The sequence below is a fragment of the Rhinatrema bivittatum genome, chromosome 8, assembly GCF_901001135.1.
Source record: "Rhinatrema bivittatum chromosome 8, aRhiBiv1.1, whole genome shotgun sequence".
Classification (NCBI taxonomy): Eukaryota; Metazoa; Chordata; class Amphibia; order Gymnophiona; family Rhinatrematidae; genus Rhinatrema; species Rhinatrema bivittatum.
Window position 1 is genome coordinate 109,271,193 of NC_042622.1, and position 27,730 is coordinate 109,298,922.

The following is a 27,730-nucleotide window of genomic DNA, read 5'->3' on the forward strand; positions in this document are numbered from 1 at the left end:
GTACAGTTCAGTGTTTTTGTTTGTTTGTTTTTTAAACAAAGGCCTTCTGATCCACTGAGTTCATGCCAAGGTTTAATCGGCAACCTATTTGAAAAAGGAGATGTGTCCCGTTAAAAGTGAAATGCCTTGTAAGTTGTCATTTGTCACCTAGTAGCCACCAAAGTTGAGCACACACTGGTATGTATGCACTGGAAAAACAATTTTCTAAGACATTTGTCTGAGTAACTAATCAGTTACCCAGCTGAATTCCCTAGGCTGACAACTGCCTTCCCCCTTTGTGGCCCAAACTACAGTACACCATGATGTTTCACAACATGCATACTTTCTGCCACAGCAAAAATAAATAGGAGCTGGAGACAGGGAAAAGGTAGGGGATTTCATTTTGAAATTCTCACACTTACTAAAGTGCAAAGTTTGCAGGCATTTTTAAAGGGAAACTCCACAGGGCAAATTAGTTTGTAAATCCATGAGTACTTCCTGCAAGTTCCCCACAGGGTTTGAAAATCACCCTCCTAAATGGCATAAGGTGGCAATGCACAAAAGAAGTCATCCTTCCTTTGATAAAATCTATAGCAATCCATATTTGGCACATGGGGTTCAGTTTACAAACTACTCATTAAAATTCTTTCGTTATCAAGATCAGTAAGGTGGATAGAGAACCCAATTCAACCTTTATAAAATCATGAGTGGTGTGGACCAAGTAAATATGGAAGTTATTTACCTTTTAGGGGTCATTTCATGAAACTAGTAGCAGATTAACAACAAATTTAAGAAAGTATTTTTTCAAATCAATGCAATTAAACTGTGGAATTTATTGCCAGACGATATGGTCAAGGCCAGTAGTACAGCATATAATATGAAATTAAAATGTGACAATAACTGGTTAAAGTTCAACTCAATTTCTCAGACATATCTGGAGAATCCTTTCATTGCAGATTATTTTATTTTTTGACAAATCTGGTAAGTTGTTGCAACCCGGATCGCTGCCCCAGTGTCAGGACTCTTACCTCCCTTCAGGGCGCCGCGGTCCGCTGAGGTCGGGCCTCCCCGAGTCGCGGGGCAGCGGTCGGGCCCGCCGGTTCTCGGGCCTCTCAGGCAGCATGGCGGCGGCGTTCCCACGAGGGAGACGCCGCCGAGGACTCCGCCCTTCCCGATGGCCACGCGCGCGCGCAAGGACCGGGGTTTTCTGTCCCCAGCCCCGGATGTCAGGACCCGCCTCCAGATGACGTCAGACGCCGGGTAAGGTATTTAAACTGAGACCGGGAACTCAGTCTTTGCCTTGCAACGAGGTTCCTGCCTTGCAGTACTAGTTGCTTTGTTCTTGCTGGTTCCTGCTTTCGCTGCCAGTCTGCCTGTCTCGACTCCTGCCTGGTTCCCTGACTTCGGCCTGCCTGCCTGTCTCGACTCTGCCTGCCCGGTTCCCTGACTTCGGCCTGCCTGCCTGTCTCGACTCTGCCTGCCCTGACTCCGGTTTGTGACTTCAACTCTCTTGCCTTCAGCCTGCCCAGACTCCGGTCCGTGACTCCGTCTCCAGCTTGTCTTCTGCCTGCCCTGACTCCGATTTGTGACTTCGACTTCTCTTGCCTTCAGCCTGCCCAGACTCCGGTCCGTGACTCCGTCTCCAGCTTGTCTTCTGCCTGCCTTGACTCCGCCTGTCCAGACTCCGGTTCGTGCTTTACTCCTGGGTGTCGTCCTTCTCCTAAGTCCCAGCGGTCCGGGTCCCTACGGGCGCCTCCTGGGGGGACCTCGGACTTCCAGGGTGAAGACTCCTAAGTCCTCGCAACCCGGGCTCCCACAGCTCCTCTGGAGGAGTCGCGGGTTTCCAGGTGAAGCTCCGTCTGCCCAGTGGGAGTTCTGCCTCCCGACTGTTCCCTCGGCACAGTCGGCTCAAGGATCCACTACCGGATTTCGTCCATCACAACATAAGTTGGTAAATATTAACAGAAGAATATAAGATAGTAGACAGTTTTCTCCATCAATAAGTAGACAGACTTTCTAAGAGGTGTTATGAATTGAAAATATAGAGGAAGTGTGGTAGGAAGTATGGTAGAAATGTGTAGCTTTCAATTCTTTGAAGCAGATATTGTGGCACGTCATAATAGTTGAAGCTTGAAGAATGGTCTATAGTCCAGCAACTAAGATTTAATGCTTAAAAAAGCAGCGTGTCATGCATTTTGGTGGCAAAATCCCCAAAAAAGTGGTACAGTCCAGGAGGTGAAATTTTTTTATGCACAAAACAAGAGCAGGATCTAACCGTGGTCAAATAGGTGGATAAGGCAATGGCAAAAGCCAGAAAGATGCGTGGATGCTTATGGAAATGTTCACAGCAGAAAAAAATAAGTGGTATTACTCCTGTACAAGTCCCTAGTGAAACCTCATTTGGAATACTGTATACAATTCTAGAGACCACATCTTCAAAAGGATATAAGCAGGATAGAGTCTGTCCAAAGGGTGGCTACTGGTCTTCATTATAAAGCATATGAGGACAGAATTCAATTTCTAAACATGCATACCCTAGAGGAAAAGCTGGATAGGGGCAATATGATAGACACATTTAAATACCTCTGAGGTATCATTGCATAGGAGGGGGTCTCTTTCAATTGAAAGGAAACTCTGAAATGAGAGGGTAATGGGATGAGGGTGAAAGGGGGTAGAAACACAGAGACATAGAAATGATGGCAGAACAGGATCAAATGGTCCATCCAGTCTGCCCAGCAAGTTTCTTAAGATAGTAACTGCCACTCTGTACAGTTATCCTCAAGCCTTATAACAGCCCATAAAAATTGCAGCTAGCAACATTTTTTACTTGGTGATGAGCTTTCTTGAAAATTCAGACAGTGCTGCTTGATATGCTTTGCTTATGGGCTAGGCTATAGAAGCAATCTTGGGATTTTTCCCAGAATTGTAGAAGTTGGGACCCTCTTGGTTGTTGTCTGAATCCAATTCCTCTTTTCCCCTGCCATCAAAGTGGGGAGCAACGTTGCAGTTGCATTAAAAGCATCAAGGCTTATTGATTAAGGTTAGAAATCTCCACACCTTCTGCTAAGGGTAATAACTGCCGCACCAGCAAGTGACCCCCATGCATTTCCTTTAGGACATATACATAGTAACATAATAATGACGGCAGAAAAAGACCAAAATGGTCCATCTAGTCTGCCCAGCAAGCTTCCCAAGGTAGTAACTGCCGCTCCGTGCAGGTTACCCCCATGTTTCTGTTAAGGGTAGTAACTGCTGCTCCGTGCAGGCTACCCCCAAGCTTTTATATTTATTCCCATCCTCTAGCCTTTAGGGATCCACAGTGTTATCCCATGACCCTTTGAAATCCTTCACAGTTTTAGTCTTCACCACTTCCTCTGGAAGGGCATTCCAGGCATCCACCACCCTCTCAGTGAAGAAATATTTCCCGACATTGGTTCTAAGTCTTCCTCCCTGGAGTTTCAAATCTTGACCCCTAGTTCTCCAATGGAAAAGGTCTGTTGACGACCATGGATCATTAAAACCTTTCAAGTATCTGAAGGTCTGTATCATATCACCCCTGCTCCTCCTCTCCTCCAGGATATACATATTCAGGTTCTTCAACCTCTCCTCATAAGTCATTCGATGGAGACCAGCCACCATTTTGGTCGCCCTTCTCTGGACCGCCTCCATCCTCTGTCTCCTTTGAGATACGGTCTCCAGAACTGAACACAGTACTCCAGGTGAGGCCTCACCAAGGACCTGTACAAGGGGATTATCACTTCCCTCTTCTTACTAGATATTCCTCTCTCTATGCAGCCTGGCTTTGGCTATCGCCGTGTCAAACTGCTTCGTGGACTTCAGGTCATTAGACATTATCACCGCAACGTCTCTCTGCTGCTCCGTGAACATCAACCCTTCACCCCCCATAGAAGAAGTAATGTGCTTTTTCTCTTATGTCTGCACATCAGTATCCCAGATGATGGAAGTTGAGGCTCCTGGTTGTCATCTAAATCCAATTCCTCTTTTCTCCCTACCATCTAAGGGGGGAGCAATATTGCAGCTGCATTAAAAGCATCAAGATAATATTGATTAAGGGTAGTAATCTCCATGCCTTCTGCTAAGGGTAGTAACTGCCGCAGCAGCAATTTATCCCCCTGCACACTTTTCTCATTTCCGTCCTCTAGCCTTTAGAGATTGAGGAGTATTTACTTCTTCATTTATTTACTTAAGTATTTTTCATCCGCCTATATCATAGTTGTGCTAGGCAAAGAACAATAAAACAATTATAAACATTACAAAAAAAGCATTATAATAAAACAAGCACAAAATAAAATGTAATGCAAAACATAAATTACAACAATCCATTATGACTATGCTGCATTGTATAATTTAAGAAAGTATTTCTTTATAGACGGGGTGGTGGATGCATGAAATAGTCTCATTACAAAGGTGGTAGAGAGAAGAGCAATATCTGAATTCAGGAAAGCAGAGGACAATCACGGGGAAAATATGAGGGTGTGGTAGAGATTGTAGAGCTAAGCAGTTGTGTGGATGGGCAGATAAGATGGGTCATGTGGTCTTTTTCTGCCATCATGTTTCTATGTTAGAAGAAATATCATAGCACCAAGACATAAAATCACATTGTACGGGATTGAGTGACTCTTCAGAGCAAAGACAAAAACCCTAACCTTACATTCTGCCTTAGAGTTTCATCCATTAAGACCACTCTACCCAAAACATTGTCATCCACATTCCTTTTGATTTATATCCCACTATTAAATGTTTTAATCTAACTATTTCACTACCATCTTATCCTATCTGTGACTTACCATTACAATGAGCTATCTTCATTGGTATCAGTTGGTGGTTATGTCTTTTGCCCATTGGAGCATGCAGTTAATATTGATCTTACTGTGAACTTTTCTCTTGCAGCCTAATATTCTTCTTTCATGTAATCTGTCTATCCAGTCATCTACTTCTATAAACTTGTAAATAGAGAAGATAATATTGTATGAAGTTTTCAGTTCTACATTTAACAAAAAATGTAGGGCTCAGTTTACCCTGGGTTTTCAACAATTGTGTCCCTTTTGAAAAAAGATCTTTGATAAATCAATATTCTGTTTACACATTTAGAGATAATTTTTAACAACCTGTGTGGAGCTAAAGCCCAAATTGTCAAAGCAGACTTAAACACCTAAGTCCGCTTTGAAAATTCCCGGATTTTGCCACTACATGCAAAAATATATGTGCAGAATGTTGAATCTGCATGGGTACCTAGGCTAGACTCTCTTGTCAGGTCATGAATAAACCTCCATTCATATGAATATACATAAATATAGATATATATTTCCACTCAATCAAGCAGTGTCTGTGTATTGATTGTCTATTGTGTCATTGTGATGGTGGACGGGGGGGGGGGGGGGGGGTTAAACTCAAATAGTTACTTCTTTTTTTTTTTGCTGGTTAATGTATTTATCTCATAACCACTTGGAACTCCCAGATAAGCAGCATCTGCTTTGAATTCACACCAACTAAAGGCTTTAACAATTGCAGAGACAACAATGTTTAAATGATCGCCCTTTATATATTTTCCACCTGTTCTGTTAAATAAATCAGTTTTCTGGGGTCAGGGACAGGGTGGGCCTGTGGATCACAATAAACACATTTCAGTATCTCACATGGATTAAAAGGCTTTTACCTGTTCCTGAGGCAGCAGTTTCACAATAAGTAGACAACAGACACTGCAGGATTGAGATACCTTGCATAATTAAAAAAAAAAAAAAAAAAAGAACAGGCAAAATAAAAAAGATGGCAATCAATGACAAAGAAATTGTACATTTTAATGATATGAAATGCCAGTCTTTGTAAATATAATTCTTAACAGTATGCATATTAATACTAAAATATTATATATGAGAAAATTCAAAGGCATTATCAAACTATTTTAGTAATTAGCATACAATACAAAATTGTTTTATAAGCACATACACATGGGATTTCTTCCTTGCATTTGGTATTCTATGTCTCAGAGAACAGAGCTGTAACCTTTCACAATAAAATTATTTAAAATTACTGGCATCTAAGAAAGACGACATGCAAGAGATATATAGATTAAAACCTGCAAAGTCTATGAAATGAACTTGAATATAAAGATGACAAAAACTATGAAAAGCTACAAAAATAATAATGCTTGGCTGAAACCTAGCTGAAAACTTGGCTGAAAAAATGAAACTGGAGCAAATCAAAGAATATAAAATATCTAGGTACTGTTGTTAGAACACATAATAAAGTAAATGATGATAAAGACAATCCAGTGTGGCCAGTTATTCTGATAAGGATAAATCCAAGTTGCCAGCTATAGATGCTTGAACGCTTGTAGGACATCACTCCTTATCCAAGTCAGTTTTTGCTGTCTTCCTCTTTGGTTTTCTACCATCTTGAGTAAATGAGCATACAAGTACCCATACAGTAAAGCTGCTTTTCTGTATCAAGTGTTCTCCAAGGAGGACAGCAGGATAAATTGCCACACAAGTGGGTGATATCATCCAACAGTGCTGACAAGAACAGTCTACTAGACAATTCTAGAAAAGCCCCCACTTTCTGGACTCCCAAAAGCCTTCTACAAGCTAAGTGGGAGTACAAACTTAGGCCTGGATTTATAAAAATGCAATAAGTATCGCATGCGATAGCAAAAGGGGTGTGTTTTATGCTAATATACATTTTATCGCAATTTGCGCTAATTACCTATGCGAAGAACTAAGTTAGCGCAAATTGCGATAACATGTTCAGACATTGCTTTAAGTGCCAGACCTGTTGTATTTCCTGCATTCAACCACTGGGGGACCATTGTTAATTGGGGGGGGGGGGGGGGAGAGAGAGAGAGAGAACCTAGCCATAATGTCTTCTCCCTAGATAGGTATTTATATCCCTATGGTAGGCCCACCTAGTAACTCACTCTCTCTCTCTCTCGGAGCTTCAAATCTACTAAAACAGGTCTTTCAGGAGACATTGTGAAATGCGATAAAACCTTACAGCCCCGTAACGCAAGCTATCGCACGGCTTAACGCTACTGAAAAAGGTGTAGTTAAAATTGGCGTTAAGTCTGTGCGATAGCACTTCGCAGACTGGCTAACCCAGCCCACTCCCCGCCCCTAACTCCTCCTATTTTTCAAATTTGCATCGCACCATACGATATGGTGCTATCGCATGCGTTAAAGACGTTTTCTCATGCGGTAAGGGCCTATCGCATGTGTTAACGGGGCTTTTTGCATGCGATAAGCCCTTAACACATGCGAAAATGCCTTAGCACATTTTGATAAATGAGGGGGTTAGATTGTAAGCTCTCTGGGGATAGGGAACTACCTACAGTACCTGAATGTAATCCACTTTGAAACGCTGAAAAAAGTGTGAAAAGTGGAATATAAATCTAAATAAATAAATAGAGTCTTACCTCCTCCAGTTGAATATTAACTGCTGGTAATGCTGAGAACCTATCGGCACATAGTATTCATTTATTCACTACACTATCATCTCTGAGTAGAGATTGGTCCTTTCACCGACTGGGGTAGCAGCACTTGGTTTTTAGAAATCCCTGTTCAGCCAATTCTGAACCCCTTGCCTCACATGAGGCATTCAAAAACTGTCAAAAATAATAAAAAGTGCCAGCCCAGATATTCCATCATCCCTCCCTTCCTCCCTGCAGCTGTCATAAGAAGGAAGACAGGCAGGAGGGAATCCTCAGGATGGTACTGACTGTTTGAGTGTCCAGCGGGAGAGAAGGTGTTCAGAACTGACTTGGCAGAAGTTGTATTTTAATAATCTGAGTGCCAGCAGACTGGGAGGGGGTTTGGGAATGACCTGGCAGAGGGAGGGGAGGGTTATTATCTGAGTGACTGTCAGAGGGAGACAAATCAGGCCAGGTCACGCTAGGCAGGGGGATTATTTTATTATGTGAATGCTGGTGGGAGGAAGGGGGATTAAAGCATGTAAAAGAAGAATTTGTTTTTCATTTAGTGAGTAGAGCTGTAGGAGGGTTTGCTATGAGCTTAGCCAGGCAGGTTTGCTATAAACATCTAGTCAGTGCTGATTTTCAGAACTAACCAATTAAGTTTAGTGGGAGCAAGGGGAGAGGTAACTCAGCTGCACTAAATGTAGCTGATCAAATACTTACTTAAAGATAATCAGCTAATTTTAGCAGGTTATCCTAACAGCTCTGTGGGTCTTTCAATATCTACCTCTTATTTTATAATCTGGAGACCCCAACTATCTGAGGTTACCAGGGGCCAATTGTTTGCATAAAACTTCAACCTTCCCCATACAGGTAGATTGTCCAACATGGTGAGTAGTATACTGGCCATGTATGCTGGATCCAGTCAAATCCCATCCCTGGTTCTGAACTGGATTGCTGTATGGGGCCTCAAGCCTCTGATCACAAGAGCAAAGCTTCAAGTCCAATTGTTGCTGGGAGCAAGAGAATAGAGCAAAGCATCATTTTGTAGGAAAATCTGCCTCTTTGCTGGCCCACTATGATAGCTCTTTGTGGTGGAGGGTAGACTGGAAGTGGCTGCAGAGAATGTCTAAAACATGGATCAGTGATCTTCTATCAGATCCACCTCTTCTTCAACCTGATCTTCAAAGAGATTTTCCCCATTGCAGGGAACATCCGAGACCTATCTTTCTTATATTTTCTGAGGCCTGAGGTCCACAATCAAGAGAACTTTCAGGTGGCAACACCTATGGTAAAGGCTCTCAACGTCATCTCAAAGCACTGTAGGTTGAATGGACCTTCTTTCCAATGTTTAGCAGTTTAAAAAAATTCCTATTGTTTCTCTGGAGGAAGAAACTCACTGAATTTCTTTATCCCTTCCAAGACAGAATGCAAGTATTCAACCATAAAAATCTGATAGGAATCTATGCAGGAACCAAGCATAACTTTCTAAAAGAACTTCTTTCTGTAGAGGCCCAAGGTCTAAGAATTATATTAAAAGGTACTGATGAATGAGGTTGGCTCTTTTCAGGGTAGTTTCACCATTGTGAAAATATAGACCAATGAGTCCGATGTCAATGCTGGACAAAATGGTAGAAGCCATTTTTAAAAACAAAATTACTAGTCATATGAATAGACATGATCTATTGGGTAGGAGGAGCCAACCTGGATTTAGCAAAGAAAAGTCCTGCCTTTCCAATCAACTGGATTTTTAAAAAATGTGTTAATAAATACATAGATAGGGGGAAGTCACTCTATATCGAGTGTCAAATGCCTTTTGTAAATCCAAATAATGTCTCACATGAGAGAATTCTCAGGAAATTCAAAAGTCATGGGGTAGGAGGTAGCTTCTTAACTGGTTAAAAAAAAACAGGAAACAGAGTAGGCCTAGTCAGTTTTCACAATCGAGAAAGGTAAATAGTGGACTGCCCCAGGGGTGTTTAACATATTCATAAATGATCTGGAAAAAGGAGCAATAAGTAAGGTAATCAATCTGCAGATAACACAAAATTATTCAAAATTGTTAAAATTCAAGTAGACTGTCAGGAACTACAAAAGGATTTTTCAAAATTGGGGGATTGGGCTTCTAAATAACAGATGAAATTTAATGTGGACAAGTACAAAATAATGCACATAGAGAAAAAAATGTTGGAGTCATTGTGGACATTTTTTAAAAATATTTTTAAATCCTTAGCTCAGTGAGCAGCAGCAGTAAAAAAAGCAAACAGAATATTAGGAATGATTCAGAAAGGAATGGAGAATAAAAACATAGAATATCATAACTATGGTGTGACTGTGCCTTGAGTATTTTCTGCAATACTGGGCACCCATCTCAAAAAATATATGGTGGAATAAGAAAAGGGGTAAAATAGCTCCCTTACAAAGAGAAGTTAAACAGGTTAGGGTCTTCAGCTTAGAGAAGAGTTGACAGAAAAGGGCTATGAAAGATTTATAAAATCATGAGTGGACTTGAATGGGTAAATAGGACATGGTTATTTACCCTTTCAAATAGTCCTAAGACTAGAGGATACTCCATAAAACTAACACAGAGGATTTAAAACAAATCAAAAAAATATTTTTTTTTTTCTCCCAAAACACAATCAAGCTGTGAAATTTATTGCTGGAGGATGTGGTCAAGGCACCTAGTACAGCTGGTTTTAAAAGGGGTTTGGACAAGTTCCTGGAGGAAGTGTCTATAAATTATTAGATCCTGCCAGTGAACTTCCTAAACAATGTATCTATGTATCTGCAGAACCACTGGGAGCTAAGGTCTGTGCTGTGCACCACCTCCTCTCCCTATGCTGTCCAAGCACAGCATGGGAAAGGAGGCAGGGATACGGCACAGCTCTCCTCCAATAGGCTCCAACCTGCCTTTCTCTTCCTCTAAGAGGCTGTGGAAAAAAGAAGGATACACCTGCAAAACCGGACATTTAGCATCTGGTCAGCACGTCTGACCGGACACTGTACAGAATGCCTGAAAACTGGCAATCTAGTCCAAAACTGGACAGTTGGCAACCCTACTTGCAACCCGGAGACAGGATGTTGGTCTCAGTATGCCATTTCTTTTGTTCTTAACCAGAGATTAGGGAGACAATTAAACCTTGTTGAATCTCAGAGCTGTTTGGACAATGCACTTAGTATTCACCTTCTTACCTACAGAAAGTGTCAAAAGTGGGATGTTTCACATTCTCTTCTGTTCATTCTGTAATAGTTAGTGGTGGGCACCGCTACCAACTCCTTGGGGGCATCAAGCAACCTGAGAAGCCCTAGTAATGATACCTTGGGCTCATCTTCCACCTCTAAATTAAAGATAACACCTGTCATCATTTTATGTACAATATCTGAGAAAGAATAGTCCTCTGGAAGGGACATAATGCTTGCTAGAGGAAAAGGGTCCGAGGAGAGGTCAGGAGAATATTCTTAAATAGAACCTGGATTCTCCAGGCCTATAAGCAAAGTTCCAAAGTTCTTCAGACTTAGAATCCAAAATTAAAATGAGAATTTAGAACATACAGACCTTAAAACCATAGAATAAACAGGCCATCCCAACAACTCTTTGGGGGTCAGAGTCAAGTAATGCTGCACAAGTAGAACGACTGTCTCTGCAGAATGCACTGATGTTGCATCTCAGCATAACGACACCAAAGTTGGCATCAATTTTCTTGCTACCAGATCATAGGTCTCAAGGACCTGTTCAGTCAGCACCACAGATAGTTCTAAGGCACTCAGTGCCAACACCTGCACTTGTAAAGTACCAACTGAGAGCAACTTTTTCTCAAATATTTATGAAACTAACAGTAAAGTGGACTCAGAAGGCGAGATCTTCCTGGGTAGCAAGAGAAGTAGCGATGGCAATGGACTGCACCCCTGAAAACTGATGCAGCTGAGTCTCTCGATGTGAAACCGAACTTTCCTTCTGTCACAACTGTTTGGGAGAACTGATATATGAAGCCACAATCTCCCTGCTCAGGGATTCATGTACCAAAGGGGAATGATGATAAGACTTTGAAGCCTTAATTCAATTTTCAGTGCCCTATCTGCTTAGATCCAAGCTTAACTCCAATAAACCCTTCTTGAGTGACAAGCAGAAAGGATCCCTGCTCCTGGGCCTATGCTTCGATTTTGGCATCAAGGACAAGTAGACTCCCTTGGTGTCAAAGCTTTATTAGCTCCTGGGTCTATCAATGCCAGTGTCAATACACCATTTTGACAGAAAATATATTTTACAATCTTAACTTGCAGAGTCCGATAGCCATGAGCAACATCTCTGAGCCAATGCCATAGCTAGAGACATCATGCTCTAGTCCCAGACAACATATACAGATTTCATGATGATCAGTGGTGAACATCTTGAAGTTGCAATGAGGGCAGCATTTGAAGTCGCTTATCTTCTGGTTCAGTCACTGTAAGGAAAATAGTCGAAGCTAAATGAAAACTCAAAATTTTTCTGGTGAAAAGGGAGAGAGGCTGCCCTGTGAGCCTGCACAGAAGAAAAATATTAAGAAATGTCAGGGACAAGCAACCACGTAAAACAAAAATTATTACAGAAAACAAATCAAAGAAACTTACTGGACAATAGAGGAAGGGAAGAACCTGACTAAGGAAACTCGATTGTGAGGGACATGAGTTTTCATTCACACAGAGGGGAAAATGAGATAAAACTTCCATCTGTCACTATTCATAAAAAAGGACTGAGGAGGCTCTACAAGATGTGTGTGCAGGAATTCCTACATAGGCTTGAAAAATCAATTCCAGAATTATCTTGGAAAACATCTGTCAATGCCATCAGATGACATCATCCATTTGTGTGGCTGATTCATCCTGCTTGCCCTTAGAGAATTAATTCAACATCCAAACCCTTCTACCACCCCCAACCTTGTTTGATGGAGTTACGCCTGCCTCGCAGCGCCAGCTGGCCAGGTCCCGACACAGGCTGCTGTGTTGGGGCACTCGGCCACGCCCCCGGACCGCAGACACACCACGGACACGCCCCCGGACAGCCCATTTTAGCAAGCCCCGGGACATACGTGCGTCCCGGGGCTTGCGCGCGCCGCCGAGCCTATGCAAAATAGGTTCAGCGCGCACAGGGGCAGATTTCCTCAGGTTACGCGCATATGTTACACCCGTAGCCTTTGAAAATCTGCCCCACAATGTCGTAACATCAAGCATTGTAATAAACTAAGCAGCTACCAAAACTAGTGAGGCTGTTGCCTGAACATCTAGCCAACTATTTCCCCAGTATCCAGCCACAACCAATCTGCTGGCACTGACCCAGATGTTTTGTATGAAATTATAGCCTACTGGTTCTCACCATGTTACCCCCATGATCTGCAGTATTGCTAGGTCATGCTTCCTTTATCTGTGTCTTGTTTTTATTATGACGTTTCTCGCCTACTCTTGAGAAAGGGCCAGTCGCTAGCAATCCTGCAACTTTCCAAACTTGCTCATACCACTGTCCTCTTTTTGTCCAATCATGCTTGAATTCTCTAATAGAAATGGTTTCCACCATCTCTGCCAATAATATTCCAAGCATCTAAAATCTCAATAAAGTATATTTTCTCATGTTCCCTCTGAACCTTCCTCCCTGTAACATTAGATCTTGAAATCTTGTCTTTGAATTTCCTTTTATATGGAAAATGTTACCTTTCCATACTTTATTGGAGCCTGTCAAATATTTGAATGTGTCTAACATATCCTTTCTTTCCCTCAGCAAGTAAAATTTGAACATTTTGTGTGCCTCTTCATACAGTTTTTGCTGAAAGCCTTGTATCATTTTAGTAGCCCTTTTCTGAACCGCTTTCATCTTCTCAATGTCCTTGCAAACATACATCCTCCAGAACCAAGCACATTATGCACAATGGGATCTCACGGCCCTAGGGCCATATAACCTCCTTTTGCCTGCTGACAATACTTCTTTTATGCAACTGAGCATACTGTTAGCTTTCCCTGTTGCTTTATTACATTGCCTGGTTAACCTGAAGTACTGGCATACCAAGGAAGGAGGGCCATGGTCCCTGGGCACCAACCTGGGAGGTTGGTGCCCAGCTCAGGAATCACCACTAATGCTCCTGCTGGCTCTTAGGCATCATCATGAGAGAAAGGAGCATTAGAGACAATGGCAGAAGCAGTAAAATGAAAGAGAAAATCAGCATAGGTTCTATAAACCAGAGCACAATCACAGGTTCTGCACAAACTTCCTTGGTAATAGGACATCTCTGTGGAAAGAGAGGGCAGAGCTCCCAAAGCCTGTGAACATGTAAGGACATACCAGCTTCATTCTGAACCTTTCGGCTTAATTGCCACCCACACTATGACCTGAAGAGCTTATCCAAGGCCCTGAGGTACTGGATCAGCTGGGGAGGAAAGGGGGTAGGAAGAAGAATGGGGGGGATGGGGGGAGGTGAAGGGAAATAGAGCAAGAGAGGGAAGGAGGATATTGTATAGGAGGGAGAGGAGAGGAAGGGGTCTTTTGCTGGGCAGTTTAATTTTTTCAGGAGGGAGCAATAATGCAAGCATTGGCCTCAAGACCTAGGTATGCCATTGCCTTGAAGTCTTCTGAGATGATTACTCTTAGATCTCATTTTTTGTTTGATAGTTTCCAGTTCTTGCCCTTCTAATTTATATGTATTGGATTTTTGAAAACCAAATACATGATTTTACACTTTATAACTGAAGCACATTTCCCAAACCCCTAAACCATTCATCCAATTATTTTAGTTCCCCTTTCATTTTTTTCACTCTTTCCAGCTTGCATATCATCTGTAAACAAGCATATTTTTCCCCATGGTCTTTCTGCAATATCACTAATAAAGATATTGAAATACCAAGCCTTCAACAGTTGATGTAGTTGAGGATTCAAGATGGTGGTTGCAGAACTCACAGCGTGTAGCTCTGTCTGATTTCTTTTATTAAATTTCTTCTTCAGCAATGCCACATACAGGCCGAAAGTGAAGGGCGAAGGAGAGGATTTACCCTGCAGCCTCCATGGATCCTTTCTCACTACTGGCCCAATGGACACATATGTTGTGTACGGGGATCGATTGGGACTCCAGCCATTGGAGAATGGGGCTGGAGAAGTGTTGCAAACCTCACCCCCCCCCGGCCTCTCCATCTCTCTGTCCCCGATCCTGAGGATTGCCCCAGCCTACCCAGCTACCTCCTGAGACCCAGAAGCACTGATGGAAGGGGCACAGGCTGATGATGCCGATGCCCCAGGGACTCCAGGTAGGGGCTGTGCTTCAGTGGAGAAACGGAGTTAAGGCCAGAGAAGGCTCTACTGCAGGATCTGTTGGCTCATCAACAAAGGGAAGTTTTAAGAACCAGGCTGATCTAATTTCTTCTACTGCTGTTGAACCATTGCCGAATTTCAAGCAATTTCTGCTGGTAAGACCCACACAGATTACATTAGCGACTGTTTGGGAAGCCATTGAAAAGCTATGTTCCTCTATCACTATGCAATTAAATCCCTTGATGCTGAAAGCTAAGGAAAGTTAGAATAGAATTATTTTGGAATCCTCCAATGTGACTCTTTCTCAGAAGTTTGAGGATGTTAAACATGAAGTTGGTTGTTTAAAACTGACTCAGGAGCTCTTGGTAAAAGAGAATCAAATGTTACAGAACTGGAGAACTGTATTCATTGGAAAAATCTTCAATTTATAAATTTCCCAAAAGCTGCACATGTGTCTGATAAAGACATGTTTAAGAAATATTTAATGGAGGTACTTAAGGAGCCAGAGCAAGTGGTTCCTCCTTTATCTAAATCTTATTATTTGTCCTCTTTCCAGAAGGGTAATGATATTCAAATTGGTTCCCAAGACATGGAATCCTTAATACCATCAAATTTGGATATTTCTAATTTTTTGGAGACATCTGATACTGCATTAATTGATCCAGCTACAATGTTAGTCTCATTTGTTTTGGAGCTTGATGTGATTGGATCTTAAGGCTATATTTTAAGCATCGCTCTGAAACATTTTTACATTTTCAGGTTAGGGTCTATGCAGATGTTTCAAGACAAATGTAGAAGAGGAAGCAGTTTTTACTGATGAGACCTAGAGTACTTCAAATAGGAGCCTTTTTTTCTCTTAAAGTTTCGGTGCAAATGCCTTATTAAATTTAAAGGTCTCTCATATACTTCCTTTATGCCTTCTCAACTGTCTCTTTTTCTCAGTGATAAGATGGTTCAACAGTCACAGATAATTGAATTATCTTTGCCTGATTCCCAGTTAGACGGTTGAGTATCCTCAATTTATAAATATCTTTACATTATTTAGCACTTCCTTTCGTATTTTGCTTTCCCACTGGAATTTTTTTGGAGAAGTATTATTGGATCCTCTCTTATGGACTTTTGGAAAATTTGAAATAACTTGTATATCCTATTATCTTTCTCTTTTTGATTGACTTTGTTGTATATTTATTTTCTTTTTCTCTTAAGTTTATTCTTATAATATTATTTGAAATTGCATAAATAAAAAGTAAAAAAAAAAAAATACAAAACTTTGGGGAACCCTACTGGTCATTCTGTCTTCAACAGACACAACTTTGTGTCCCACAGCTCATTGAGTTTCTGACCTACTCCTATACCTTGCAGCAAGCTTACCAGTTTTCAATGCAAAACAGTGCTGAAAACCTTATTGAAGGTCATACTTTCTAGGGTCCTTACTACAGCAGACTCCCTCATCAATCACTGTTCCAGGTATTACCAGTGGTTGTTGCTGCACGTATGTGATTAAATTCTGGTAGAGGAACAGGGCATGACAGAAGTCTGCAATCCACACTCCAAGTTTTCCCTGAGCATGCAGTAAGATAGGAAATCCTGATTTTTGGAGGCTTCTGTGTCCATAGAACCAGACAAGGTGGTCCCTAGGCCATTCTTTTAAAAAGTATAACAGAGTACTAATTCTGATAATTTCCCTTTTTGAGCTAAACAGTTGTGCCCAGACAAGACAACCTCAAAGCTTCCATAAGGTTTATTTGAATGCTGTAGACCAACAGATATTATACTTCACTATTTCCCACACTCTTCACTTACTTGTATGTCAATAACAGAGAAAAAGAAACACAGAGACTATATTTCCTAAATGAGCAAGAACACCTGAACTTTCTGCCCCCCACCCCCGGTCAGCGAATTGCAACTATTTGGCTGGGATGAATGGACTGTATACTTACACAGTTTTAAGCAGCAGGATCCCTGCAGAGTTGGAAAATCAGTTTAGCTAATCAGAAAAATACTGAATTTACAAAGCAAGCAATTTACCCTAATTTTAGTCACTTTGTCTTCAAAACTCAGCAGACCCAGGAGTTACAATATCCTCCCAGAAAACTAGAGAATTACAGTAAGCACAGGTACCACTTTATGAAAATGAGATATGCTAGAGGGAATGAAAGCCTGCCCTCAAATAGAGAATTTGGAAATGGGATGGGAGGAAGGGGGGTAGAGTTGATATAAATATAAAATATATAAATACAAAGCAGATTAACAAAAACAGGAGGTATTTTAAAAAATAAAATAATTCGATAAAATTTGAGCTCAATTCTCCTTCAGGATACAGGAAGCAAGTGAAAAGATGGAAAATGTTTAACAGAATTAAAAACAAAGAATTTGGGAAAGCAAAGATTAATCTTTGTGACTTTAAGGAGTTTATTTTAGGAGGAACAGATTTAAAGCAAAAGAAAAAAATTACTGAATGCATACATATTATATGTTGTTTGGTTATTATGTATGTTTTTTTTATTTGTGTATGTCTGATTGTATATCACTTTAGGTAATTCTTACCTAAAGTGGGAAGATGTTCTAGAAATGTTTTATAAATAAACATATACATACATCTTCTCAGAGGCAAAATATGGGATTTATGGTAAATAGATCATAAAGAAAATACAAGTATTTTGAAACCTGGTATTACAAAATAATTTGGAAGATTAAGTGGAAAGCCATGGTCTCAAATTAAAGGATGCATAAGATGATGGGAGATGTAAGAATCTGTTAGAAGACCTTTTCAAAAGGAAAATGAGATTTGCTGATCAAGTCTTGAAGGGCATGATAAAAGGTAAGCAGAAAGCAGTCTGGGGCAATGACATTAAAAAAAAAGGTTCAGAGACAAGGATCAATGAGTCCCATGACTGACATATCACCATATAAGGCTATAAAGAGGTCGATATTCAAAGGTTTTGTCTAACTTTTAGAATCAGCTGGACAATACCTGAGATTTGAATATTTCCTCTGCTCCTTGGTTAAATTTTGTCCCGGCAGCTTGTTTCCTGGACAAAACTTAGCTGGGTAAAAAGATACAGAGCTGGAGACATTTTCATGATGCAATTTCACTTTATCTAGATTGCACTGATATTCAGCATTGCCCTAACAAGTTGAACCAAGTAAGCACAGTTGGACTAATATCTGTTCTAAAGTTATCTGGATAACTTTATCTGGGTATATTCAGCAGAACACTTATCTGGGTAAGTTTACCCAGATAAACTTTCCCACTCTCTAACTTACTCAGTAGGGGCCTCAAAATGTTTAGAAAGGATAGGGAAGTCAGAAAAGGAGAGGAGTAGTACTTTAGCCTCGGGAATAGAGAAAGAGGCAATACTGTGGGCACTCTTGGAAGAGGGATGACACTTCTATCTACATTGGTGGGACCTACAGATCTCTGGCACAGATGGATGAGCTGGAAACCGATCTAATCAATTACATATGAAGGGGGATGTATTATTGATGGAAGATTTTAATCCCCTGGATGTTGACTGGCATGCCCCAGCTGTGCCACCAATTAGAAATTTTGAAGCCTACTGAGAAATAATAATGAAAAAAATAAAATAAAATCAGCAGAAGGTTTAATTATTTTAATTAATTATTTTTACCTGATAATTTTTTTTCCTTCAGTCCTGCTACACCAGTCATCACATGTGGGATTTTCTTCCCCACAGCTGATGGAGACAGAGGATAGACCTATTTTATATCCTCATTTATGGGTTATAAAGAGACATGTCCCAGGGCCATAGCCAGTGGCCTACTGCCAGAGCACTTCAACCTACATTGCCCTCCTTTTCTGCAAACTATCACAGGACCCATAAGACTGTTCCAAGTGAGAAAAGTGGTACTAACCCCAATAGAGAGAAAAAAAAACACCCTTAGGAAATAAAAGTGTGCTTCAGGTTTTTCTATACCGGAATGTCGGTATATAAGAATTCAAATAAATAAATATCCTGCTTAATCATGTGTTTCTGGGTCGGTTCTAGACTGGTCTAGCAGGACTCAAGAAAAGAAAATTATCAGGTAAGAATTATTTAAACTTATTTTTTGTCCTGTGAGACCTTTCATAATGTATAGGAGTAACAAAAGCTACTCCTTGATGGAATGGGAGGATGACAAGACTGCCTTAATGATCCCTACCTTAAGGCAGTATCTGCTTTGGCCTGTACATCTAGAAGAAATTAGCAAGGATGACTGGGCCACTGCCTTACAAATTTCTTCTGGAGGCCAAAGCTGCTTCTGCTCAAGATGATGCTTGCACCCTTTAAGAAATATAGAAACACAGAAATGATGGCAGAAGACCAAATGGCCCATCCAGTCTGCCCAGCAAGCTTTCACACTTTTTTTTTTCTCACTCTCTCATACTTATCTGTTACTCTTGGCCTTTAGTACCCTTTTGGTTCTATTTCCCTTCCACCCCCGCCGTTAATGTAATCTTTTGGTTCTATTTCCCTTCCACCCCCGCTGTTAATATAACCTTTTGGTTCTATTTCCCTTCCACCCCCGCCATTAATGTAACCTTTGGTTCTATTTCCCTTCCACCCCTGCCATTAATGTAAAGAGCAGTGCTGGAACTGCTTCTAAGTGAAGTATCTAGCTTAATTGGTTAGGGGTAGTAACCGCCGCAATAAGCAAGCTACTCCCATGCTTATTTGTTTACCCAGCCTGTGCCATTCAGTCCTTGTTGGTTGTTACCTGTTACTCTTGGCCTTTAGTACCCTTTTGGTTCTATTTCCCTTCTATCCCCGCCGTTAATGTAATCTTTTGGTTCTATTTCCCTTCCACCCCCGCCATTTATGTAACCTTTTGGTTCTATTTCCCTTCCACCCCTGCCATTTATGTAACCTTTTGGATCTATTTCCCTTCCACCCCCACCATTAATGTAGAGAGCAGTGCTGGGACTGCTTCTAAGTGAATTATCTAGTTACCAAGAGCTGCTTTCCTGATAGTACATAGCTGATGAGACTGCCTCTTAGACTGCCACTAGTTATAGTGGCCTTGGAGGCCACTTCCCCCTTCTGGGCATCACCAAAGAACACAAACAGTTTGTCAGTTTCCGTAAAAGCATTCATTACCTTCATATACCTCAAGAGAATTCAACGTACATCTAACAGTCGTAGGCTCTTATGTTATCCCCAGACAGTCATTACTGCTGAAGGCTGGAAGGGATATTGACTGATTTGCATGGAATGTTGATACTACCTTGGTCAGGAATAATGGTAAAAAGTGACAAGAGTCCTGCAAAATTACTAGATAAGAATCCCTACAGTTCTGAGATGTGTCTAGCCAAGCACATTGTTACAAGATCTTAATGGATGCCTGCTTTATTAACTCAAAGGGTGGTTTGACCAAGGCCCTTAGAACTAGATTGAGATCACACTAGAGTGCAACTGGGCAAAATGATGGCTTGATGCATTTTACTCCTCTTAGATAGTGCCTTGTCTGGATGCGCAGCTACTGGGATGCCTTTTAATTTGACCCTTATTGCTCACAATAGCTGCTATCTGGGCCCTCAAAGAAGCGAGTGCCAAACTCTTTATCCAGGCCAGCTTGTAGGAAATCTTGTTTGGAACAGTAATTCTCAAAAACTCTCCAAACTCTGACATAAAGTGGAAAACATCTGTGACTTTAACATAGTCAAAATTACTGATGCAGATTAACCTCTCTTATGCAGGCATACCCTTTCAAGAGCCAAGCCACAAAAGAGAATGGAGACGGGTTTTCCATGTGCACCAAAGCTTACCAGAGAAGACACCACTCCTTGGGCAAAGCCAACAGGGCTCCATCCAGAAGCTTCACCAGATCCACTTACCAGGACCTCATTGCCAATCTGGAGCCACTGGGTTGTCTGCCTTCTTTATTATCTGGCCTGTAAGTAGATATGGTGGGAAGACATAAAGCAGGCTGAGCCTTGGTCATGGGCACAAGAGTGCATCTATGTCCTGGACCCTGGCTCCTACCTACGACTGAAAATACATCGGCTTTGGCATTCACACATATTGCCATTAGGTCTGTTCATGTGGGATTGCACCAACTTATTATCATCTGAAAGACGTTTGGACTCAGTGCCCATTCTCCTGGGTCCAGCCAGTTCCTGCTGAGCTAATCAGCATGCAACTTCTTCTTTCCTGATATATAGGCTGCTGAGAGGTAGAGATGATGTTCTTCCACCCTTTCAAGCAGCCAGGCCCCTTCTTGCCCCAGTGAGGGGCTGCAAGTGCCCCCTTGCCTCTTGACATATGCTACTGCTGTGGCATTGTCCAGTGCCACAGCATTGGACAATGCTTTCCTTCTTACTAGCGGAGGAAGTGTTGCACAGCCAGTTTGAATGGTTCTTGTTTCTAAACTGTTTATGGAATAAGATTGTCTCCTCTTCTAACCAGGGCCCTTGGGCCAGCTGACTCTGGCAATGTGCACCACACCCCTTCAGACCTGCATTTCTTGTGGCTACCACGTGGACAGAGTCTCTAGGGACATGCCCTTCTGGAGGTTTGAGGGTTGAGCCCATCAGTTTAGGCTGCTTCTTACCCTTGAAGGGACACAAAGCTGGTTCTGGTAGTCCTGAGAGAAAGATGACCAGCGTGATAGCAGAAACTGTTGGAGGAGCTGCATTTGGGCCCTTGCCCATGGTATCAGGTCCAACATTGATGCCATAAGACCTAGAAGATGGAGGTAATCCCATTCTCTGGGTACTTTCTGTACTTGAAACACTAGCACATGGTCTATTAATTTGGATATTCAGGCCGATGTCAAAAATACCCACCCCTGTCTTGTGCTAAAGCAGGCTCCAAGGAATTCCAGTGACTGTGATGGTTCTAAGATGCTCTTTAGGAAATTTATTATACAGCCTATCTGCTGAAAGAGGTAGAATACCGCTTCAGTGGCCTGATGGTTCTCCTGAGCCAACTTGACTCTTATATGCCAGTTGTTCAGATACAGGTGCACCATAATGCCCAACATATTAGGGCTGCTGTTACTACCACCATGGCCTTGGTGAAAGTCCTGGGAGCTGTTAGGTCAAAGGGCAATACTTGAAACTGAAAATGTTTGTCCAATATGCAGAAACTTATTAGGTCATGATGGAACACCTGGACGGGGATATGAAAGTATGCTTCCACTAGGTCCAGGGATGCTAGGTTCTCTCCTGACTTTACTGATGCTATCACTGACTGCAGTGTCTCCATCCTGAAATGGGGTGTGCATAGATATCTGTTAATCCCTTTTAGGTCCAGCACTGGGCAGGAGGATCTGTCTTTTTTTGGAGCAAAAAATATATTGTGTAAGTGCTGTGATCCCTCTCTTATGGGACAATTGCTTGCAGATTTGTAATTTTGTTAGTGTCCCCTTGACCACCTCTCTTTTGAGAGGGGAGGCACAAGGGGAGACCACAAAAACCGTTGGAAGAGTTTTTGGACAATTCCAAAAGGACCATGCGCCTGAGGGCACTGTGCAAGAGGAATGCCTTCAGTGGCTTCCTAATGCCCTAGCGATAGGGACCACTTCAGCTGGGTCCTCAGTAGGAGTAACTGATATCCCTACAACAGCCACCACACTGAGGCGGGTTGGGGGGGGGGGGGAGACCAACTATTCCTGCTGACATGTGAGACCAACTGTTCCTGTTGACATGCTTCTTTCTGGGAGACCAGGTTTGTTGACACCTACCCAGGGCCGGTGCAAGGAGATTGGGCACCCTAGGCACCTTCAGCCTTGGGCCGCTCCAGCCGCAGCCCCAACTCCTCCTCCCCCCCAAAAGAAAACTTACAAAATACCTGGTGGTCCAGGTGGGGGCCCGGGAGCGATCTGCCGCTCCCAGGGCCTCGGCTGCCACTAACCAAAATGGCACCAGTGGCCTTTAGCCCCTACCATATGACAGGGGCTATCGGTGCCATTGGTTGGCCCCTGTCACATGGTAGGGGCTAAAGGCCACCGGCAGATCGCTCCCGGGCCCTCCGCTGGACCACAAGGGGGGCGTCGGGAGGGTGGCACGGTGAGGCAGGGGCTGGAGAATTTTGAAAGGGCACTTTTTGCCCTTTCAAAATTTTGCCGCCTGCCGCGGCGCCCCCTAAATCGCGGTGCCCTAGGCACAGGCCTAGCTTGCTTAGAGGTTCCTCCGGCCCTGCACCTACCGCCCTGAGTAAGAGAAATGACCCCATATTCTTCCAGCCTTTCCTGCTGAACCAGTTATCATCCACAGGACCAAGCCTTGCTCTCTGATGATGTCAGTTGAATGGGGAGCTCAAAAGTTATCTAAGGTTAATCTAAATAATATGATTATTTTGGATATTTTTAATTTGTACATTGATATTCATCCCCTTCCATTATATTGTGCCATGTTTTTGGATAGTCTTAATTCACTGGGCTGGCATCAAATGATTCAACAATGCACCCACAGGCAGAGTCATTCTCGTGACTTGGTGTTTCATAACAAGTCTATGATTTTGCACTGCTCGAACAGTTTGGCTATAGAAGTTGTTCCATGGTTGGATCGTTTCCTGATTAGCTTTGCTGTACCCATTGATGATTGTATCTCTTTAACCAACTCAATTAGTGATAGTGGCATCTTGACGAAAGGACACATTGACAATGTTGAATTCTCAAAAAATAGCTCAGGAGAAGTTACCTGAATTTCAGGCAACTGATACTAAATCTGTAGTCACTCTTTGGGAGACAGAAGTAACTGCAGTCTTAGATCAAATTGCCCCACTTAAAATGAAAACTCACAAGAAAGGGAGGTCAATTCCCTGGTATGCCACAAAAGTAAGAGCAAAGTAGGCATGTCCTTCAACAAAGTGAGTGTAAGTGGCGGTAATGCCGCTCTCCTGAACCCTGACAAAGATTTAATAGGTAGCTATCCAACACTAAGAAAAGTTATTATCTAAGCATATTCAGGAAATTGGCTATAATCCAAAAGAATTGTTTAAAATTGCAAGGAAGTTTACAACTACTCCCATTATACCACCCTCAGGTGACCTACTGTAAGCTCTTCTAGTAGTCTCACTAGTGAACAGTTTTTGAAGCCTTTAGTTCTAAAGTGTGTAAAATAGCAGACTCATTTGACTCTGTACCCGGTTGGTACAAAAACCTGCCATTAACCCCAAAGTCTGAGTGTATGGCCTCTTTTCAGCTTGTCACAGCTGGGGAGATTGAAACAATTTCTAAAATGAATTCAGACTACTGTCCACTTAACATCTGTAATGTTACAATCTTTAATGTGGCACATACTCTTAGCACCATCTTTGGCTGCTTAAGGCGTGATATCATCTTAAAAAAAACCAAACTTCTATATGACCATTATTAAAGAAATCTGGTCTAGACACTTCTGACCCTACTAATTTTAGACCTATTTTATCTTTGCTTTTCTTATCCAAATTATGCAGTATGCAAACAACTGTACAAATTCATAAAAGGACAATGAAATCCTGGACCCATGTCAATTTGCATTCAGGAAATCAAGTTCTGAAATCCTCATGATTTCTTTACTGGACTCTTTCAGAAGGGGTCTAGAAGTCAGTCACAGTTATGTGCTGGTATCTCTTGACATTTTTTCTGCCTTGACAGACAGACTTCAAGAATCTGAAATTTCAGGTTTGAATGAATCATATTTGATTGAACATACAATGTAAATCAGGACTGGAAATGATAGATCAGAATGGTCACCCATTTCAATGGGAGTCTCCCAGGAACCTGCTTTATCATCCTCATTTTTCAATATTTACATGACTCCCATATGTAAAATCTTAGCCAACCTACATGAGGGCTATAAAATATATACAGACAATTATACAGTTTTTCGGCTGTGTCCGATCTACCTGGTCAGAAACAAGTAAGCTGTTGGAAATTTGTATATCTACCATTCAAAGTGGTTATTTCATAACAAGCTTGCTTTGAATACAGCCAAAACAGATTTTATGTTAATTCAAAAAAAGACATTTAATACAAAACCAATTTGTTCATCTGTTACCATCAATAATCGTTCCCAGTCTATTTATGTATAAAAAAAAACTTGGGTATTTGGATAGATTCATGCCTCCTTTCTTTTTATCAACATGAAAAATCTGTCATCAGAGCAGGCTTTTCTAAACTGCAGGTTCTTTCTGGGCTGAAAAATTTATTGAACAAGGCTGATTTCCGTACTGTTGTCCAGGTTTCCATCAGGCCTTTGGTGTATTTTTCTAATTCTATCTATATTGGACTGCCAACAGTCATGTTAAAGCAATGCAGCTTTTATGAAATGCTGCTGCTAGGCTTATTTCTGGAAAGCTGCGTAATGAACATATCTCTCCAGTGTTGGTGGATTTACACCAGCTTCCTGTTTTCCAGTGGGTTCAATACAAAATTGGAGTAACTGTTCATAAACTAATTTTTTCAAATGACTGCCTTTGCACAAACAGGTACAATAATTACGTGCAATCCCTCTGTCTTAATGTATAAACATAATCACTATGCCAGAGGTAAATAGGCAAACAATCCTAAGCCCAACACTTAAATTAATAAGTTTATTAAATCTATTATCTTATTGCACCACACTGACTTATGTGAAACATATATGCATCCTAAAATCTAATAACTTAACATCAATAATATCTCAATCATACTACCTCCATCCATTCATTCAATAAAATCCTAAAACATATACGATGTAAACATATACAGTGTAAACATTATGACATAAATTAACATATGTTTAAACATACCCCTATTAACATTTTTCTACCCTCTCCATATACATTTAACATATATTTTCCAAAAATACCCCTGCTAACATTAGTCTACCCGCTCCATATACATTTAACGTCTATTAAAATCCTCCACTCCAACGAGTTCACTCGTTTCGCCTGTGAATACAGGCTTCCTCAGGGAACCTTTATATGTTATGAATCAGGGTCACTTTTCTTGTAAAACATCTGCTTTAAATGTTTCCTGATCTCTCAATTCTCTTCCCAATCATGTGGTCAACGCCATAATATATGAATCTCCTTCCATATATATGTTTCTCATTCAGCCATGCTGCAATATATTAATCAAAATAACACAATCATAAATAAGAATTAATGAACTACGTGGTGAGTTCTACATCTCACCCAACGACCATATATGTTATAGTATAGTACCCAGGATTACTTTACCATTGTTATATACTAATTTTGCAAAAAATATTCCTTATGTAAACCGCTGGTAACCCCTTGGCCGTATGCAAACGAATTTTCACAATGTAGTGCAATTCTCCGTATTCACGTTCTTATAAGCTTTAATTTGACATGCTCTTCATTCCACTGCCACGGTGATCATGACCACCTAAAACATATTAATACAAGTAAAGTACATTAACCTAAACCGTATTCCAAACGAATCAATGGTTTGAACCTCTATTATCAAACACTATTAAATAACGCATATATTTACCGGTATGTCTTATAGCAACATCTCCAAACTTCACCTCTCATTCCAAACATTACCGTATGCAGTTCACTGCTTCTCCTGTCGCCTTGCTATCAAAACGCCGCCATCAAACTGAAACGCTAACCGGTGCAATAAGATAATAGATTTAATAAACTTATTAATTTAAGTGTTGGGCTTAGGATTGTTTGCCTATTTACCTCTGGCATAGTGATTATGTTTATACATTAAGACAGAGGGATTGCACGTAATTATTGTACCTGTTGAGGTTTCCCTGAAGTGCAGGGGGATATAGTACCAGGATATTATAGAAAATTACAGTACCAGGCTATTGCAGCAAATATAATTTTAGAATAAAACATATTGCAAAAAATAGAACGTTTACCTATACATTGTGGTGAGATATTATGGATAACATGGAAAACATGCATAGTTATACTAGTGAGGTGGCGTCGGACATCTTAGCGGGATTTAGATTATTTGAGACACCCATACAGCAAACAACAGGAGATGGTGATTGGAATAATTTATCCAAAACTAAAAGAAAGTTGATTAGAATGGAGTTGCACGCAGCAACGTTGGCAGAGTACTGCCACTGTAGTCGCATACCGCGAGGTTTGAGGGTTAATAAAGCGCCTCACTTATTTGCTACTGATGAAGGTTTTGTACAACGATGGAATGCTATTCTTAATAAATGTAGCTACGATTTGATGGTATTGATAGTATCCACCACAAAAACACAGTTAGAGGAAACCAACAAGGAGATAGAGGGCGAGATACTTAAGTTAAAGAATAGTTTGTCAGTAGACACATTTGACTCCAAATTAAATGAACATCAAAAACAGTTAGATGAATATAAGGCGGAGATTAAACAAATGAAAGTGAGCAAATTTGAGCGCGACGAAAAAGATTACACTACAGGTTATGTTTATCCGTGGATGCAGACAAAAAGAATCAACAGGTATAAGCAAAAAGGTGATTTTTCATCCTCATCTGAAGATTCTTCAGAAGAAGAGAGAAGAGGTAGTGATAGAAATAATGATAGAGATGGTGGTAGGCAGGTGAGATTCCAGGAATCGAACACATACCAAGAAAGCAATCGTCCCATAAAAGATGGAGGTACTACCCGTGGCCGAGGCAATAGGGGTGATCAGAGTTATAAAACTAGGAAAACGTATGGTTCTAGGGAACCGTACAATTTTCGTAGGTAACAACAGCTTATCATCCGTGGGGATATTGCCCCAGGCTCAAAAAGACAATGTAGTAAATTTATCTAGTAAAGTATTTGATGATGTCACTTTAGATGTACTCAGTAAAGGTATGTCGTTTGTTCCGGTCAAAAAATATGACGGATTTTTTACTCAGGTTGATCTAAAAAAAATTTTTCGTAGATTGAGGTTGAGGGATTTTTTTGGTCCCAATCCAGAGGGTTATATTAAAGATAAGTTGTCAAAACCATCCGCTTGGATGCCTGATGAACCACCTAATCCGTTACTTATTGCATTTGAAACGATAATTGGTAGAGAAGTGGCTTTTATAGAAGATCAGAAGGAATGGACTAGTTACAATATTACCAAACAACAGATGAACATTATTCATAATCTTAGTCAAGACTCTAGTATTACTATCAGGGGAGC

The 27,730-nt window shown here is 41.1% G+C and overlaps 1 protein-coding gene across 5 annotated transcripts in view; it reads right to left on the reverse strand.

Annotated features, from left to right (window-relative positions):
• The window catches only part of PBX3 (PBX homeobox 3), a 551,690-nt gene that overhangs the window by 475,929 nt on the left and 48,031 nt on the right, over positions 1-27,730 (reverse strand). For 3 of the 5 annotated variants that reach the window (XM_029613932.1, XM_029613930.1, XM_029613933.1), the window contains exon 3: positions 5,657-5,716. The exons of the other annotated variants lie outside the window; for them this stretch is intronic. In XM_029613932.1, coding sequence (XP_029469792.1) covers positions 5,657-5,716 — 60 coding nt within the window. The remainder of the gene's footprint in view (positions 1-5,656; positions 5,717-27,730) is intronic. 5 annotated transcript variants of the gene reach the window in all.